General features: G+C 43.1%; 2 protein-coding genes and 1 long non-coding RNA gene across 3 annotated transcripts; 1 reads left to right on the forward strand and 2 right to left on the reverse strand.

Moving 5' to 3' along the window:
• Positions 1-566: 566 nt before the first annotated feature.
• Positions 567-6,735, reverse strand: LOC148659263 (retinol dehydrogenase 13). The gene is made up of 7 exons (XM_088641330.1): positions 6,130-6,735; positions 5,551-5,691; positions 3,957-4,148; positions 3,419-3,580; positions 2,808-2,924; positions 2,337-2,544; positions 567-1,349 (listed from the first exon to the last, which is right to left on the reverse strand). Exons 1-7 carry the CDS (start codon positions 6,209-6,211, stop codon positions 1,253-1,255), a joined length of 999 nt encoding a protein of 332 aa, XP_088497456.1. The 5' UTR covers positions 6,212-6,735; the 3' UTR covers positions 567-1,252.
• A 300-nt stretch (positions 6,736-7,035) lies between these two features.
• Positions 7,036-10,700, forward strand: tmed3 (transmembrane p24 trafficking protein 3). Its single transcript, XM_088641331.1, has 3 exons — positions 7,036-7,610; positions 8,553-8,798; positions 9,744-10,700. Exons 1-3 carry the CDS (start codon positions 7,467-7,469, stop codon positions 9,975-9,977), a joined length of 624 nt encoding a protein of 207 aa, XP_088497457.1. The 5' UTR covers positions 7,036-7,466; the 3' UTR covers positions 9,978-10,700.
• A 1,951-nt stretch (positions 10,701-12,651) lies between these two features.
• LOC148659265 (uncharacterized) lies at positions 12,652-18,284 on the reverse strand. The gene is made up of 2 exons (XR_015940387.1): positions 13,746-18,284; positions 12,652-13,130 (listed from the first exon to the last, which is right to left on the reverse strand). It is a non-coding gene; the product is annotated as an uncharacterized LOC148659265 (long non-coding RNA).
• Between the last annotated feature and the right edge of the window lie 36 nt (positions 18,285-18,320).

The following is an 18,320-nucleotide window of genomic DNA, read 5'->3' on the forward strand; positions in this document are numbered from 1 at the left end:
CAGAAGACAAAAAAACAAAACAATCCAAAACTATATTTTTGTGATGTTTAACCCCAGATGCTGTCCAGGGCACTCCCAAAACAAGAGGTACACTTTCCCCTCAAGTCTAGTACAGCAGTGTAAAAAATCATCCCTCTCGTAGACTGCATCTGCTCTCACAGCTTGCTTGGTACATCTCTTTGTTTTAATAAAGCAGGTACAATCCTGTCTACGTGGACTTGAGGATCGTAGGCTCGTAGATTTTGTTTCACAACAGATCTCTGCATGTTTAAGTTCTTGAGAAGGTACCCCCATTCAAACATCTGTGCCAGAATGCCAAAAGCACCTGTTAAACCTGCAGAAACCTAGTCCCTTGAGGACTGTGGCTATCCATTACTGCTTTCAGAAACATACTCAGCTAGGCTCTTCTACAAATAATTGACTAACCCTGTCACCTTCTCACAGCTAGAGCAAAACAGTCTTCCAGAACTGGCAGTTTGCCCCACACAGTCAAGGCTAAAATAAAATTTTCATAACCTTGAAGACATCAACCTTAGCACACATAAACCAAAGTAAAGCCTTGACACTTGGATTCTGGAAAAATTTATTCAAGTTTGAATTTACACATCCCATTAGTGTTCACTGGCACACACATCTAAAAGTCAGAAAGAGATACAGAGAAGAGATAGAAGGTTTCATCAAAGTTGAAAAAGAGGCAATCAAAGCTCATTAATTGAGCTACAAATATTAGATAAGTACAATTATTCGGCTACAATGTCTATGTATATTTCCCAGGCACAAGGCACACCAGATGACACAACACAAGATTGTATGTTCGATGTGGCCATAAAGTTTCCTATCCCATTCTTGTTTCCGCATAATCCAGTTTTCCAGCCAGCCAATCAGAGAACAGCTACAGTATACACCAAATGCACATTGGGAAACATCTAGACACTCAAAGCTTGTTCTCAGCATGAAGAATATAAAGTCCAGCTGTGCATGGAGGAGTTCTGATCTGTCCTGCTGGAGAAGAAGCTGGTGGTGCTATACTGTATGTTCTAAACTCCCTGGGCTGCACCTATTTTACTGGTCGTCAATTAAATCAACGGTTTAATCAGGACCTTAAAGGCAAAGGCAACATGCAGAACTGCTGAACAGAATATGAGGAGAAAATGTGTAAAATACTTGCAGATCCTCCTGAAATACAGCAGAGGACTACTTACTACCACGCTTTTAACAAACAGATTTGGGGAGTGAGTACATCAGGGCTCCATCAGGAAAGACCAACCATCTGGGCACTGAGATCCCATAGTCTCTTGGCAGCCTCATCATCCTGGCCCTGGGGAGCCGTTTCCTTAGGAGCGCAGTCACTGAAACGAGAACACAGTCCCTCCACTTGGCACAACATACCACACAGTTAGGTGCTGCAAACAGGAATCCCCAATTCACTTGCAGGGGGAAATGAACAAACTGGCTTGTCATACACATGGCCCAGTCTGTAATCCCAGGGACGAAGATGAGACAGATTCGTTTGCATCCAGCTCAGGGCTCGCAAACTCAGAACAGGCTCTTGTACAAATTCTATTCATTAAGAAGGAAAGGAAATGTGTCTTTTCCAATCTGGGCTCAGCTTGGCTGTCTACACAAGTTTACTGAAGCCTGGATGACAAGCATGAAATATTCAGCACTCAGTACCGACGAATAGAACATAAATGAGAGTGTTATTTTCATAATAATTAATAACATTTCCATCCTCTAATAGAATTGCATTCTTTTAATGTTTATTTCACCAACCTAAACTAAGAAACTAAACTTGTCTTCATTTTATAATTTTTGTAATAGAAGTTCATTTTAGGGCATTTACTGTATATTAATAACACAGTAATTATACAAACAGTACTCTCAACAACTTAAATTGGCACTTGAATAGGAGAATAGATCCATCCATTTTCTTACCACCTCTTCCTATTCAGGGTCTCGGGGGAGCCAGAGACTGTCCTTGCAAGTAACACGCACGAGAAAGGTTACAGCCCAGACAGGACGCTAGTCCATCGCCAGGCACACTCAGACAGAGGCACAAACATGCACACATTCAAACCAGGACCAGTCTTCCCAGAGGCCAACTAACCTCCCAGTATGGTTTTGGACTGTGGGAGCAATCCAGACCACCCGGAGGAAACCCACATTAACCAGAAGAGAACATGCAAACTCCACACAGACAGCACCCCAGGATGAGAATTGAACCCAGGGGCCCAGTGCTACCAGGCAGCAATGTGCCGCTGTGCGTCCCTATGGGAACACAAAATGCCAAGTGAGCCAAGCCTTAAACTGTGGGGAGTCTTTCTAGTGCCTCTTACGCGAAATAGACACCGGTGACGCTCTCCAGATCCTCGTCCACCGCGCAGTGGATGGTGGTCTGAGCTCCCTGTCCTGGAGTCTTGAAGACCAGGAGAAGAAATGGGAAGAAGACAACCTTCTTCCACACTGGAATAGTGGGCATCAAGTGCCGCCCCAGTTCGGTGCGGATGACTCCAGGGTGCAGGCAGTTTGCCGTCACTCCCGTACCTACAGAAAAGAGTCACTGATCAATCCCAGGCGACAGTGTACCAGATACACCGAAAGGTCAAAGCCCTAAGAACCGAAAAAAGGTTACAAAAGAGGAGGCCGTTCAGCCCACCAATGTTCTAAGGATCTCATCTAGCTGTTTCTGGAAAGAAATCTTCTTCAACCACATGGCTTGCTCCAGACTCCTACCACCCTGGTACCCTCTTTCAGGCACCACCTTCAGGGCCTCCCCCCATCACCCCTCATGGGATTCGACCCCTCACCTTTCAGGCGCGTGGCCAGCTCCCGTGTGAACAGAACGTTGGCCAGCTTGCTCTGTCTGTAGCTCGTCACGGGATCGTAGCTTGCTTCCAGGTTGATGTCGTCAAAGTTGATCTGACCTGCAGCAGGAACGCAGGAAGCTGTGGGTTTGCTCAGATGCGTCGGACACGCTTTAAATCAAACCCCTGCAACTTTGGGAATAAAGACGCAAGGAACCTTTTACGATACTGGTTTGCGAGTCCTTAACATGCGTTTCTGAATACACCACAAAGATGGAGGAATGCAAATGCAGCATCTGATGTTTCTGAGACCCATGTTGCTCCACCTTTCCTCAGGAAAGGATACCCCTGTACATGCAGAAAGGAAATCTGCCAGCACGAGAAAAGCTTGCTCATGCTTCATTCAGGTAAACCCAGACATAATGTTAACATTTGGCAACAACGAAAACCGAGATTGCAACTCCTGTCTCCTTCTTAAATATGTCTGGCACACCATCCTGCAACAGAAAATTCACAGAGCTGCTTCCAAAGAGAAAAATGACACTGATTTAGAAAAAGCTACCGGGACTGTCTCAAAGGTCTTACGTGGCGAAGGAAGATACTTTCCGCCTTACCTTTCTCATGAGCGAGGCTGGAGACGTTGATGATGCGGCTCGGGGAAGACTTCTTGAGCAGGTCCAGCAGGCTGTTTGTGAGCAGAAAGTGGCCCAGGTGGTTCACAGCCAGCTGCATTTCAAACCCGTCCCTTGTCTTCCACTGAGGGCACATCATGATGCCTGAAATCATTCAGCCATCTTTAAGATATTCCATCCATCCACCCCATTGCATTACCTGTTCTTATCAGGGGCTCCACTCCCGAAATTATTTCTTAGAAAGGGGTCTGTCTACCCAACCATTTATTTTTCTATATATAGTTGTCTAACCCCTAGAACACACAGGTCTTAAGTCTGTGTTAAACGAACCACGTGACGAGGATAAACTAAGCTGTATGATATGCCTGCCCACAGCCTCAGCATGTTATAGGGATTCCACTAGTCAGCATTTGGATCACCTCTTAAACGTCCATTTTTTCTGGAGCCAAGCTTGTACCGGAATGACAGCCCATGCCAACCCAGACGGGCAGCCCGGACCCGTCTGGACAAGTGCCCGGACCTGCATTGTTAATGAGGATGTCCAGTCTGTCCTCGCTCTCCAGGATGTCCTTAGCCAGCTGGCGCACCGACTGCAGCGAGGCAAGGTCCAGCTGCTTCACCACCACGTTTCCATTGCCACTGTTCTGGCGGATCTCCTCCACGGCCTTGTTGGCTCTGGTCAAGTCCCTGCACGCCAAGATGACCCTCGCCCCTGCGAACAAACGTGGCCCTTAGCTGTCCACCTGAACACCTTCGGACACGAACTGTGAAACACGGCGGCAGTGCGTTCAGCACAAATTTAACTGAAGCTGAGAGAACGCACCCCCTGCTTTCAAAACGAAGGAGTCGTCAGTCGTAGAGTACACACAATGTTGTGTTCGTATCGAGCGGTGTGATGGGGGTTTAACACGACTTCTCTGGTGAAATGTAAGCCTGAGTTAAAAGCGTTCTCCAGTCAACTATACAGCACCACAAGAGAACCTTTTGGCACAGGCTGGATTTGCTGGGCTAGTGGCACCGTGGTGTTGATTCAGTTTGATGCCCTGCTCCTGGAGTTCCTGCCTCATTCAAAGGCCCTCTTGACACAGACACCAGAAAATGACCACACCATGCAGTAGGCAATGTGTGGGGCTGCCAAACTGGTTTGACTGGCCTGTGATTGAGAGTGAGGCTTGGGAACAGGAGCACTGGCACACTCGGCCTTATTTGGGCAGCCTCTTCCCTGGAGGAAACGCCAAGGACAGAAAGAGGATCGCTTGGAAGAAGGGTTTTGTGGGACTGCTCGTGGGCAGTTGGACTCAGGAGAGGATGAGGGTGCCATGGACTCTACAGGGAGCAGCTGAGGAAGGCTCCGTCATCACCTTCCTCCCCCACTACCTGACAACTGGGGAGAAATCAAGGTGGGAGGTCTTGAGTGAGGATTACCCAGGACGACCAGGACTGGAGAAGCTGCCTAAGAGACAGTGAGGATTACCATTCCCATTCCTGGGTAGAATGATAAATGGGATATTATACATGATAATTGTGTAGTATAGGGATGCACAGGGGATTCTGGGAGATTAAAAGAACCTGTGGAAAATTAATGAGGGGCCTTGCACCCGTTATAATTTCTAGGTGGCGCAGTCATGCACCAAACAAGAATATGACTTCGTTTTAGGAGGTACCTATCCGTGACAATATCACCGCTCTTCTTTAAACAGGGTGGAACAGCCAAAACCCGGCTCTGCGGGTGGGGCTGAAATCCTGCAGCCTTTAACGATTTCTTATCAGCAGCTAATCACTTTGATTAGTTAAACTGCGTATATGAAAATCTGAAGACACGGCCGCCAGCACCCTCTACTTATGGTCACAGCTTTAAAGATCTGACTCTGTGTGAATAACTGACCTCAGATCTGTGTTTTGTCACTTTTCAAATCGGATGTTCTTGTACTCGAAGCGTATTTCTGTCTGATGATATATCTGGCTGAAAAGGCTTTACTGCTGTGCTTCTCCACAACGGGCACGTCGTAGGTCCAAACTCTGGTTAAAAGCACTTAAGACTAAAGAGTGTTTTTTTTTGTAAGAAAATATCATGCAGACGGTAACGGTGACGAAGAGCGGGTTTCGGCGCTCACCCCTGCAAGCTAGCTCTTCGGCTGTGGCTTTGCCGATACCGGTGTTGGCTCCGGTGATGAGGACAGTTTTCCCATCCAGGCGAGCTCGGCTCTTGCACTTGCCCCCGGCGAACCATCTCCGGAGAACCACAAGCCCCACACCTCGGGCAGGAAACAAGAGCTGTGACTTTTCACCAAAGAAAAAGCCCAGAACGGCGGAGCTGACAAATTCTACCTGAAACATAAACTTGACATAAAAATAATTCAATGCTCTTCGAAGCGTAACAATGCCTTCCCATCCCATCTCCGTTCCCTGTTCTCCAGACTTCATATTAATTACCAGAATGTTCCCTTTACCCCGTTTTGCCCAAATACTATTACGCGAAACTGTTGTTTACAAGCAACCGATACTTGCAAAAACAAAGTTTATGTGTGTCATGTGTTTTTACGTTTTAAAATTTTAATCTTTGATTTCCGATCTAAAAGTGCAAAACAAGTGGTCTTGATATAGGGCGATGTAGTGCTCGCGGCAAATGTATATTTTGATTTTTCCGCGATATTTAATAATTCAGTATATCCTGTAACACTGTAAACAAGTACCTGCGACTACAGCAACAGTGATGCCGGATGAGTGCTCTTGCACAAAGTCCCTTATTCCTTTAGCGCACCCAGAGAGCTCCATGGCGCCTGTCTGACCAGATCACTGGGCCACAGCAGTGTACAGGTCTATAAATTCGCCTCCAGTCTAACCTCGAGGATGACTGTATCGTAGTGCGTACAGTAACAATTACAGGACAGTACTTCCTCCTAGCTTGCGTAACATTGAGGGAACTTTGCGGTGTCTGTGCCCCCTGTCGGCTGCATCCTGTTCAGGCAAAAGCAGCCGAGCGTTTCTGTATATTTATAGTGAAAATGCTGGATGTATTGTAAACGCCTCTACAGAAATTATACAGACATCCCTATATGGACGTTCCTTTGTTTCGTGTATGCAAAAGTTTTATTATGCAGTTGAACGCCCTACACCAGCACTCCCGCAGGAGGAAGGGGACCGAAAAGAATAAATCAGTTCCATGTGCAATATTGTTTAAAACATGCTGTACACCTTAATACACCACACTTCGTCTCTCGACGCTATTAAAGGAGCTCCGACAGTTGTATTACACATTGAACTGTAGAAAGAGGGAAAAAAACAAAGCATTAACAGGCGAAATGTTGTTTTTTTCCCCCTCAATACTACTTTTCAGGGTGGAATTAACCCGCGGAAGCTCTTCTGTTCATTTCTGGGGACTTGTTAAACACGCTTATTTTATCTTTGCGAGATCCAGCCGCTAACATATCAAGATCATATTTTACATAGGAGTTTCTGCATCATTTGAGGTGTGGATAAAACCACTTTTGCACAACATCTGCATCGGTAGCTGTGAAGACAGAAGAGCAGACGGGTTTTGCAGGGCTGTCCTTGACGTCATGCAGCTGCAGCTCTGCAGAGATCAGCGCAGCAATAAAGGAGTGGAGCGTCCTGGTACACGGCCTGGGACTTTTTTTCTTTTGTAAATACTGCCTGTTGAATTTAAATGTACATGTACCGCATGGCGCATTGTAACGTTTACCGATGAAAGAAAAAAACACTGCCAATCGCGGAGCGATTCCCTCACATTTTTCGACGGCAGAAGATGCTACACGAACACTTCGCCTCTCTTCCCACAGTCCTCCACTCCGGAAGCGCTATTCTGTCCTGCCACGTCACGTTTTGCAAAAAGGGATTCGCCGGCACAAAACGTCGTCATCAGTTTACAGACAAGTCTTACTGCAAGTAGGCACGGTGATAAAACTGCTAGCAGAGAGCAATCTTTACTGCACCGATAGAGGTTGTAAGCCTTATCTTTTGTTTCTTTACAGTTTTCAGTATTTACAAACTTTTTTTTTACTGCGCAAACATGCGATTTATTTTGCTGTTCTACCTGATGGTGAACGCTGTTCTCGTTTCCAGTACTGAGCTGACGTTTGAATTACCAGATAACGACAAACAGTGCTTCTACGAGGAACTTGAAAAAGGAGTTAAGTTTGATATAGATTATCAAGTAAGTTCACTCATGCAAATATTTTTTCTATTTCGTTTTTTTTTTTGCAAATCAGCATTTAAAAAATATCACTGCTAGATATTTGAACATGTAGTGCATGTAGGCAGATTCAAATAGCCAGTTTTAAGCGCAGCAGAATCGTGTCTTGTCGTGTTTTGTATACAGGGTATAGCACTGGTTCCAATATATTTTGAAATTCCACTGAACTGAAATGTCAACTTGTAAAATAGAATGATCTGCCTAAAGTGATTATATCCTGCATAGGTAAATGCATCATATACTGTAAACTCAGTGGTTTAATGCTCAGTGTGTATTGTGATCACTGTGAAGTCAAATCCATATGTTTGGTATGTTCCTTCAACTGAGCGAAATTCGTTTTTATTCGTTTAGCGTACGTTGTGTAACCAATTACCAAGTTAATTAAACCCTTCATTAATTAAACCAAATAACCGCTTTAGTTATTCTGCCTCTTACACGGATAATATTTGTTGACTCACACTTAGCCCTCAGATGATAAACTTGTTTTAGTGAAATTAGTCCTGAAACAAACATTATGAAGATACGATTTTAGTGAGGCTACCGTGTTTTGTAGATATTTAAAGAATTATTTTCAGATCGCACAAACGCCAGGCGAGTGCGGAGTGTTTCAGGTGTTACTGTACCGTCGATGTGGTAATACCGCTAGCCACCTGCAGCTGACAGTGTAGTCCATTATATGCACGAGAAGTGCAAGACTTCTACAATTTATCTGAGCCCAGTAATACCGGCGGCTGCTTGAACAAGCCCTTATCCAGGCGGTTTGAAACAACTGCGATGCTATTTTAATTCTTAAACCTGATCGACTGGATTTTCATCTCCCTGCACAATGTTTGCATATTTGTCTTGTGTGTTTATGTCCCTTCTGTTTTGGCACCAAACTATTTTCTCCTCTCTAAAAAACAGGTCATTGCTGGCGGGAATTATGATGTTGACTGCTTTGTAGCTGATCCACTGGACAAAGTCTTGTATCAGGAGAAAAAGAAGCAGTACAACAGCTTCTCACACACCACAGAAGAGAAAGGTGTTTACAAAGTCTGTTTCAGCAATGAATTCTCCACCTTCTCTCACAAAACCATCTACCTTGATTTCCGAGCTGGGGAAGAGAAGCCTCTCATTCCTGAAATGAGCAGGGCCACTGCACTCACTCAGGTCTGTCTCCCTGTTATCTTTACTCCTAAAAGAACAGAAGCACAAAACATTTGTCTGTTCAGCTTCTTAAAAGTAACGCCTAAAGGATCAGTGTACACTGAACCTGAAGCTTAACCCACTGAGAAGCAGCTTGGGCTTCATTTTTCAAAAATATTTCTTTAAACAGATAAGTAAATAAGTAAAGAAAAAAGGTGTAATTTGCAGTGTTGAATATCAGTTTCTAGAGCAAGGTATGTACTAAAGTAATTTTGTCCCGTACTCTACTAGGGTCTGTACTTGCAACTCTCTGGTCTGGAGTCCAGGATCCTAAACACTGCAAGGCCAGGCAACACTGTTCTGTCGAACCCGTGTATAACATTCCTAAGGCCCTACACAGCTGAGAGATTCTTTGGTTCACCAGTTAACAAAAAAACCTCAGTACAGAAGTCCTGAGGTAGAAGAAAAAAGGCTGTTTTGCTGATTTCCTCTTTCAGAGAATGTGTACTGACAGTGGAAATGGTTGTTGTTTTAATGTTTTCAGGCACGTTCACTGCTGCACTTCTTGGTTTCCTTAACCTTTTCAGAAATAAATATAATGAGGACAAATCATTGTGAGTTAAAAAAAGTGTCCTAAACAGTTCAGGCGTATCTCAGCAGGGAATGGATCCTCTTCAGAACAGCTGCATAAGAGAAGCAGGCAGAGGGTCAAAACAAAGCCTCCAGCCTGTCAGTGTGGTTCACATTTAAAAGGGAATAAAAGATGAAAAAGTAAAACTTTCCTTTTTTAAATGGGATATAACAAAAGGTCCTCCCTTGCGGTATAATCATTGGGCTTTCCCTGAAGGATGTCTGTGCATCTTTTATCCTTGTTTTCTTCTGCAAGTTGACCCAGCAGATGCGCAGGATTAGAGTCTGGGCAGACCCCCGCTCTGTCGGCGTCCCTCACCGAGGACCTCTTCCTTTCAGATGGAGTCGGCCTGCCTTTCGCTGCACGAGATCCTGAAGACGGTGACCGACTCGCAGACCTGGTACCGGCTGAGGGAGGCCCAGGACCGGATCCGGGCGGAGGAGATCCACGACCGCGTGACCTACTGGTCCATCGGCGAGACCTTCATCCTCTTCGTGGTCAGCATCGGCCAGGTGGCCATGCTCAAGAGCTTCTTCACGGACAAGAAAAGCGGCGTGGCGGCCAGCACATAGCTGCAGCTCCGAGAGGGCCGGCCCTCTCGGCCGCCTTGGAGTCCTGGCGGGAGGGGAAGGTTTCGAGAAACGGGGGAAAGCAGGTGGTACTCTACTCCCTCCCATCACCCTGGGCCCCAGTCCTGCCTGTTAATATTTCATCAGCTGGCCAGTTTCGATTGTAATGAATAGCCCAGCAGATGAAGAATAATATAATAATGAACGGCCTGACGACTGAGTAAAAATATTTCCAAGCGGCTGCTCAGTTTGCTTTGTAAGGAGCAGCCCAGCAGACGAGCAATGAGTCTGAGTAGACCTGCTGCTTAGCTGACAAGACGCGCACAGTTGGCACTACCTAAACACCAAGACCCCCTGAGAGCTCACAGTCCAAGTCTGACTGATGCTAGTTCCTTTCTGTACTAAGTGAAGACAGCACTGAGGCCCTGAGTGACTGGAGTTCTGTACCACCAAAATGAAGTTTATGAGCCCATCAGGCATTTTAAGATTGGAACGATGCATCATCGTTAAAATGAAACTGTAACTTACCTGAAGATTGCATTCCTTTTTAAGGGGATTTTTGCTTTTGTTTGTTTTTTTTAATATTTATTTTTTTCTCACAGGGCACCCCTTCAGCTGTACAGCTACATAAATAGTTTATCCTGTGTCATTACATAGTGAATATGTACCAGTAAAAAAAAAAAGTCTCTCTCTGATGTGTTGCATAAAAAGTGAGTTTTATTTTTACTCTGTACGTGTAATCCCACTCCATCTTCATGCATTTTTTTTTTTTTACTGAAGACATTCGATGCACACTTTTAAAGTCTCTCATGAAGGCTTTCACCACTTTTATAAGAAATCACTGGGTTAACATCTTTTCTCAGAGTATAACAGTCTGACTTCTGGAAAGAAACTTAATAGAGCAAAAAGTATTAAATCTAGACAAAAATCTTACAAATGGTGGCTACATTAATTATATAAGTAAAATTACAAACACACCTTGTGAGCTTTAGTATTTAAATGTTAAAATAGTTATAATATTACAGCTGGAGCTTGTCCCAGCTCAACAGAAAAGTGACAAGTGCAACTTCCTTCTGTTTAGTATTCTTTAAAAATATGTTTGCCTATCCCTGCAGTGTAAGTAGGTGATGTCTCCTCTTCTCCCAGATGGTGAGCAGATTTGATATTGTAGGTAATAGGCAATCTTGTGTAATTATAGCTTTCACTTGCTGTAACAAGTGTCCTGTTTCTTATCTCTTTTTAGTTCTCCTTGAGAAGAGTTGGGTCAAGCTTGGCTGCCCTCAGCTTTTTCTTACACTGCTAGAATTATAGGTTTCTATTTTCTTTTCACTCCTCAGGTCATGCAAATAAACTGGTTTTATCTCCCAATTCCTCCCAACTTTAAAAGTGATCTCTCATGTCGTTTGTACAACTGTTCCTTTGCAGTTTTGTGAAAAGCGGTTTTTTACACACCACAAGTAAGTCCTGCGCCCTTACATTACTCAATTAATGCACTGAGTCGGGCTTTCTCTCTTTCCTTATCTTTTTTGTGGTAGCCGATGTGTCTTGTGAAATTTGGCGATCTGAAAGATGAAACGTGTCAATGCACATCTTAAACAGAGCATCTCATCATGACTGGGCAGGAGAATGGTGGGTAAGAACCTCTTTTACGCCACTGGTTATTCAGCTCAGAAAGAAAAAAAAGGTTTCCACATTAGTTTATATGGTACAGTATGTTTACAAATCACAAACTTGACATATGTGGAGAAAAATGTTACAAAAACAGCAAACACTGAATTAAAGTTGAACTCTGCAGTTTTGCATTACAAGACATTTGTGCATTTTAAAAACGCACCTTTTAGCTGAGACTTAGCTAGTTATGGATGTGCCCTTCAGACAGTATTATACCACTGGCCTCCCCAGAACCTCTCTTCTGTGACAAAATCTAAAAGCCTACAGCTGAGTGGACTATTGTTCCTAACCTTTGGAAGCTTTTACAATATGCCCTCTCACACAGATGTTCCTGGATTTGCTTGTTTGTAACAATTAATTGAATAGCTTTTTCTAGAATCATAAGAGGGAAAAACAGTTAGATTAACTATAGCTTAATGCTGTCAAATTCTGGATTTGTTAAGGATTGTTTCCCGACTAATATGAAAACAAAGTGTTCCCATTACGTGCATGGAATCCTAGGTGAATTGCACTGATCAGAGTACCAGATAAAACTGGAAAAGAAGGTTGTTTTAGTGCTCCACCATAAAAGACAGGTGGTGTATTTCATGCTTGGGTACTTCTAGTGGAAAAACCGCCACCATCTGTCTGCTGTTAGTTTATACAGCACAATCCAAACGTCAAACAAGCAAAATGAATTCACTTAGGTTGAGATGTAACCGGTTTCCTTCTGTTTGCCATTGAGTGACCTTAAATCTAAGGAACTAGGAGAATTCCTCTGTTAAAAAGTCCTGTCTGTACTTTCAGGTTATTTTGTCTGCATTTGTGCCTGTTTGTTGCAGTGCAGGCTCATCTTTCTGTTCTGTTGGGGAGTTGCAGGGCAGCTTTCAGACAGTTTTAATCCCCAGGAAGGATTAACATCTTTCAAAGAACAAATGACCTATTGTACCAGGGTGTTGCCATTACCTGCCTGATTTCCACTGCCTTGTACATGCACGTTTGGCTCAAGGGTGAAGAGAGATTTAAAAAAATATATATACAAAATATATTTTTAATGTTCTGTGTATTCATTTTTCCATTCTTTTTTATGGCAAAAAATAAATTAAGCATGCCATCACTTCTGCTTGCATTGTGTTAATTACTTATGCAATAGATTTTATTATTTGGTTCTATACTGTAACCAACTGTTTTTTTAATGTCTTAAACAGTACATTATATGTTATTGAGAAAGTGCTGAATCTCCCTGATGGGAGATTTAGTTATCTGCTGTCTCTGCATTATTAAAGGTGCAGTTCACTTGTTCACCATGAGAGGGATCCTTTTCACAGATATCTCCTGGTGCTGAACAAGAGTTTTGAAGGGCTGCTTATATATTTAGATTGCTGCAACATCTTAATTATGCACCTGTTAGTAAGACATGGATGTAAAATTCAATGTTTTATTAGTACATAAAGCATTTCATTGCAGTTGTGTACAAAATTCCTCTGATGTCACACTATTACACCGCTAAAACTGTCACTACTATAATAATAATAATAATAATAATAATAATAATAATAATAATAAACTTTATTTTATATAGCGCCTTTAAAGGTGGCTTCTCAAAGCGCTTTACAGGATGACAATAACAATAAATAAGAAGACTACAACAATAAATAAGAAAATTTTACAAGACAGGACACAATTATAATTACAACAATACAACAATAACAATAGAGGAGACCGTGGAAGATGGTATTAAGAAGAGCAGAGGGGTGAAGAATGGAACCAGTTAAGTAAAGGCTTTTCTGAAGAAGAAGGTTTTGAGTCTGGATTTGAAGGAGTTTAGAGAAGGTGACTCTCTAATATCCTTGGGCAAAGAGTTCCAGAGCTTGGGGGCATAGCAGGAGAAGGCCCTGTCGCCCATACAATGTAGACGGGCTTGGGGGACAGTAAGGAGGGCAGAATTTGAAGAGCGGAGGTTGCGAGGTGGGGAGTAGGGCGATAAAAGTTCAGACAGGTATTGAGGTGCCAAGCCATGTAAAGCCTTGTAGGTGAGCATGAGGATTTTAAAGTCTACGCGGAATTTGACCGGAAGCCAGTGCAAGGACTCCAGGATAGGAGTAATGTGAACACTTGTACTAGACCTGGTCTACTGTATCATTGTTTTAAAAATAATTCAGAAGCCAAGAAGAGAAAAGGTGCTGCTTTTCTTGAACAGAGACAGTTATCTGCATCATCTGAACCGAGATCCGGCATGTCAACTGAGATCTGCCCAAATGGAGAGGCCAAAGAATCTTGTACTGAAGTAAAATCAGATTTCCGCAGGAAAGTAAGACTGCACATCAATACGCTCAATGCTGCTCATTAAAAATCATATTAATATTAGGTCTTTGAAAAGCAACCCATTTCATTTTGGTTTTGTTTTGGCAATATCTTCCCGAAGCACGCTTTAAATTAACAAGTAAAAAGTTTTTTTCCATGCTCTTCGAGTGTAAAGTAATCTTTACTTGCTCCTTTGCAGCCAACATATGCTGATGCAGCTCCCTACTTGAACTACTTCTGCTATCGAAACAATCCCTTCCGATTCTGCCAGTAATATGCAGTATCATTTGTTCCTGTGTGTATGTAGTCAAAAGGTACCTGGGTGCTACATCGGTCCAATGATATTATGCCATGAATAAAGAATACACCTACCAGCTACAAACATTTGTCTCACACAGAACCAGGAGGATAACTAACTAACAGGCAGCAGCTTTGCAGATTAAAATAATAAAATCATACAACACACTAGTGAGACCTTACAATACTACGTTCACTTTGGGTCACCAAATTATAAAAAAAAAACTACTGCTCTAGAATCACTCCAGAGAACAGCATTCAGATACACTCCAAGGTCTAAAAACCAGCAGAACTCAGAAAACAAGACAGAACACAATAGCAGTGCCATGCTTGAGCAATATGAAGCCATGACAATATACTGGATTGCAGGCTGCCCTTAATTAAAAATCCCTTCTGCATTGACCTTGCCTGTCCTGAACCTCTATACCCATGCTGTACCCCAGCTGTGTGGTAACTGGATGGGAGGCAATCGCCAGGAGTTTCTTACTGGCGTCCCTCCAAGATAGCACAGATCCACATGACTGAACACTTCCAATTCCTTCTCCCAGTATGGCCACCACCAGCAGCTAAAATTAGAACCCTGCGCAGCTCCAGGCAGGACAGAATGTGACGGGATTATTTCAGGGACTGGAAAGCTGCCCTTGAGCTCCCTTCACTAGGTCCTGTGTGCCTTTCGCAAAGCCTGGTCCGACCGTGGCTACAGGCCGCGATGGCCTCGACACTTTACATGAGGCCGATGAAAGCGAGCAAACTGTGCTTCTCCCCCAGTTCAGCAGATTGAACTCCAATGCGATTTCAATTTTTAAGAATTTTCACAAATAAATACAGATAATCACAAAACAGAAAGTTTTACATTAATATATATATACTTAAAACAGTATATATGAACACATCTCATTAAGTTTAGACAAGGTAACAATTACATAACAATATTGTTAGGTGCATTTGTTCAGGTGCATTTTTTCCATCACTTCCAAAACGGGACAAATCCCATTGAACTCCAGTGTACTTGTCTGATGATGTTACATATTATCAGGCCCTACGAGCGGGGGAGTGGCAGTAGGGGCATTTGGCCAAAGCCTCACCACACAGGGGGACCTCACCTCAGTCCAGGGTGCATGGTCCTCCCCTTTAACCCTTTGGCTGTGTCTCTCGACTCGATTCAAATGTGGAACAATATACTGTGATTCTCGACAAGTCCACGGCTAAGAAAAAACACCGCCCTTTCAGTGCTGGATCTACCATTTTTAGGAGTTTCAAGATGCCCACCTTAATCTTCCCATCATGCCATTCTTGACATTAAAATATTTTTTACCCCTCTTCCCAGACAATGAGGGGGCCTCACAGTGTGAAATGACCTGGACTTCATCTGAGCTCTCGGAGGGCCTGCATATTATAATCATAAAAATCAATCGCAGGGTGGGTAGCCTGGCAACCAAATATTACACCACTGTTAAAAACAACAAAAAGGGACGAGTAGAAAAAAAAATAACAGAAGGTTTATTTGGAAGAAATCTGGTTAATGATTTTCTAAATGAGTGTCAGCTTATGAGTCGTTCACAGGCAGTGTCATAGATCTTAAGATCTGTTAAATTTGCTCAGTCTGCACACACCCTTTACTGATAAATTAAAAACCAGCAACCTCAAACATCCAGTTTTCTACAAAGTATAGTATGATACAATTTTCCAAATATTACTGTATAACAGTTGACTCCTTTCTACTTACAGTATTAAGAGCATGGAACATGTAGCTAGTGTGATAAACATTTACAAAGGAGGTTTGATCAGTACAGCAGTAACTCAATTATGTTTAACTTAGTTATTGTATATCACCACATTCAGAAATATCTCCTATCAAGACCTTTTGTCAGTTTTTTTACCATAAAAGTCAGTTCCAGAGGAACACTAGTTCAGTGTGCATTAATAATTAAGATCATCGAATGTCCTTTGTAAAAAGTCCAACTATGTAAAGTACTATGCACAGGGGATTTGGAAAAAAAAATACCACAGCTCATAACTAATAAACGATCTCATGTCTTGTTGCTTTAACTTTAAACAAGAAGGCCATTACAGTCCAAAAAGGTATACTTGGAATTGTCCAATTAAATTCAACCATTACTTTCACTTCTCATTCTGTGCAAGGCTGACTCCCACACAGTAACAAAAACAGATCTGGAACTCAAAATAGAATTCCACCCTAGTGTCTGTTTAGAGAAAGCTGGAGTGTTTCCACCAGTCACCAGAAAAAACTGAGAAAAAACTAAATAACCCTGGATTCTACAGGGAACACTGTGGCCATTTGAAGTCACCTAGTCTCTTACTGCTACAGAGCCCCTGGACTGTATTATTTATACAGAGGTGCTGGGGAGAAAAGTGGATCAAACATTTAAATGCAAACGCATAAACTGTTGAAGATTCAGGGTATTAGCGTGGTAGGCTAGGGCCTCTGGAAAAAATAAAGATCCTAGTATTCTCTTACTGTACTGGGAATAGAGCACCTGTATAGCAACATAGGAAATACTGCGCTGCAACACAGCATTAGTTTTTTTTTCCTGCTAAGAAGTTTTTTTTTAAGCTCAGCAGCAGCCTTATCACCCTGCAACTCACAAGTAGCAAACCACTGAAGCTCAGCAGGTGTGAGCCTGGTCAGTACCTGGATGGGAGACGGCCTGGGAAAAATGAAGGTTGCTGCTGGAAGAAGTGTTAGTGGGGCCAGCAGGGGGTGCTCACCCTGCAGTCTATGTGGAATAATGCCCCAGTATAATGACAGGGACACTATACTGTAAAATGGTGCTGTCCTTTGGACGAGATGTGAAACCGAGTTCCTGACTCTCTGTGGTCATTAAAAATCCTGGTCAAATTTCCTATTGGACCTTACTAATCAGGGCGTCCTAATAATCCCCATCTCTGAACTGGCTTCATCACTCTGCTCTCCTCCCCACTGATAGCTGATGTGTGGGGAGTGTTCTGGTGCACTATGGCTGCCGGCGCATCATCCAGGTGGGGCTGCATTACCTGTAAAGCGCTTTGAGTGGAGTGTACAGAAAAGTGCTATATAAGCAGTTATTATTTTTAATTTTGGTCATCAAATTAAAATGCACTTTGATGCAGGGCTCCTCCTTGTCATGACAGAAAACTGGAGTCACCGGGTTACACAGGCACTGCAGCACTCTGAGAACTTGTTTCAACAAATACACCCTAATCTGTTAATGAATGCACTAAGGCTGTAGATGATACAAATAAGGTACAGATAGAGGGGTTCAAAGTAAACACTGCTGATTTTTTCAGTAAAGTAACCTATGCTGGCAAACACCAGCATATGTTGGTAATAAATCCACTACTGTGACTGAAGTCAATCTCTGTTCCTCAGTTTCACCAGAAAGACCCAAAACAGCACTGTTAGCATAGAAGTACGTTTTCACCCTGAAAGTGGGTCAGCTCACAATAGGTTCACATGCAAGTCAACAAACCTATTTTAAAGCATCGTCACACCACTGAGAAAAGCCTGATTTTGGAAGGGGGTGGGGACTAATTCACTTGCGAATGTGGCATTGTGTGAATTGGAGAGGAAGGGGTAGAGAACTGCGTCTGCTCCTTGCTTTTTCTCCTACAGTTCTAATCCCTTGTGTTTCTTTGTGGAAATTTAATCAATTTTACTGGATTTAGTCCTTATTACTGTTTTCGCTTGTTTTAACTTATTTTTTACTTTTCCTATAATGCGTTTCGATAAGATGTTAGGCGCTACCTACAATAAAGTATTATTACTTAATTTAATAATAACTGTGGGAGCACAGTGAAATCATTGTAAACCGGAGAGTCATATGGAGTGAAACTGAGAGCGCGGTATGAGCTCCCAAAACGCTTGGTGCCAAAACAATCAGACAGGAATATTGCGTAAACTGACAAAAAGGTAACACAAACTTAAAAGGACAGTTTCCCAGTCCCGTGGAGCGTAGAAAATGAGCTTTTCTCTGTGCTTTCCTGGTCGACACGGCCGGCAGCACCACGAACAGGTTGCAGTACCGCAACCCACCGCACGGCGGCATCGCTGCCCACCGCCAGGGCCCCCACCCCCGTCCTCATGACAGCCGCTGA

The sequence above is a fragment of the Lepisosteus platostomus genome, chromosome 7 (assembly GCF_059453375.1).
Source record: "Lepisosteus platostomus isolate fLepPlt1 chromosome 7, fLepPlt1.hap1, whole genome shotgun sequence".
Taxonomy (NCBI): domain Eukaryota; kingdom Metazoa; phylum Chordata; class Actinopteri; order Semionotiformes; family Lepisosteidae; genus Lepisosteus; species Lepisosteus platostomus.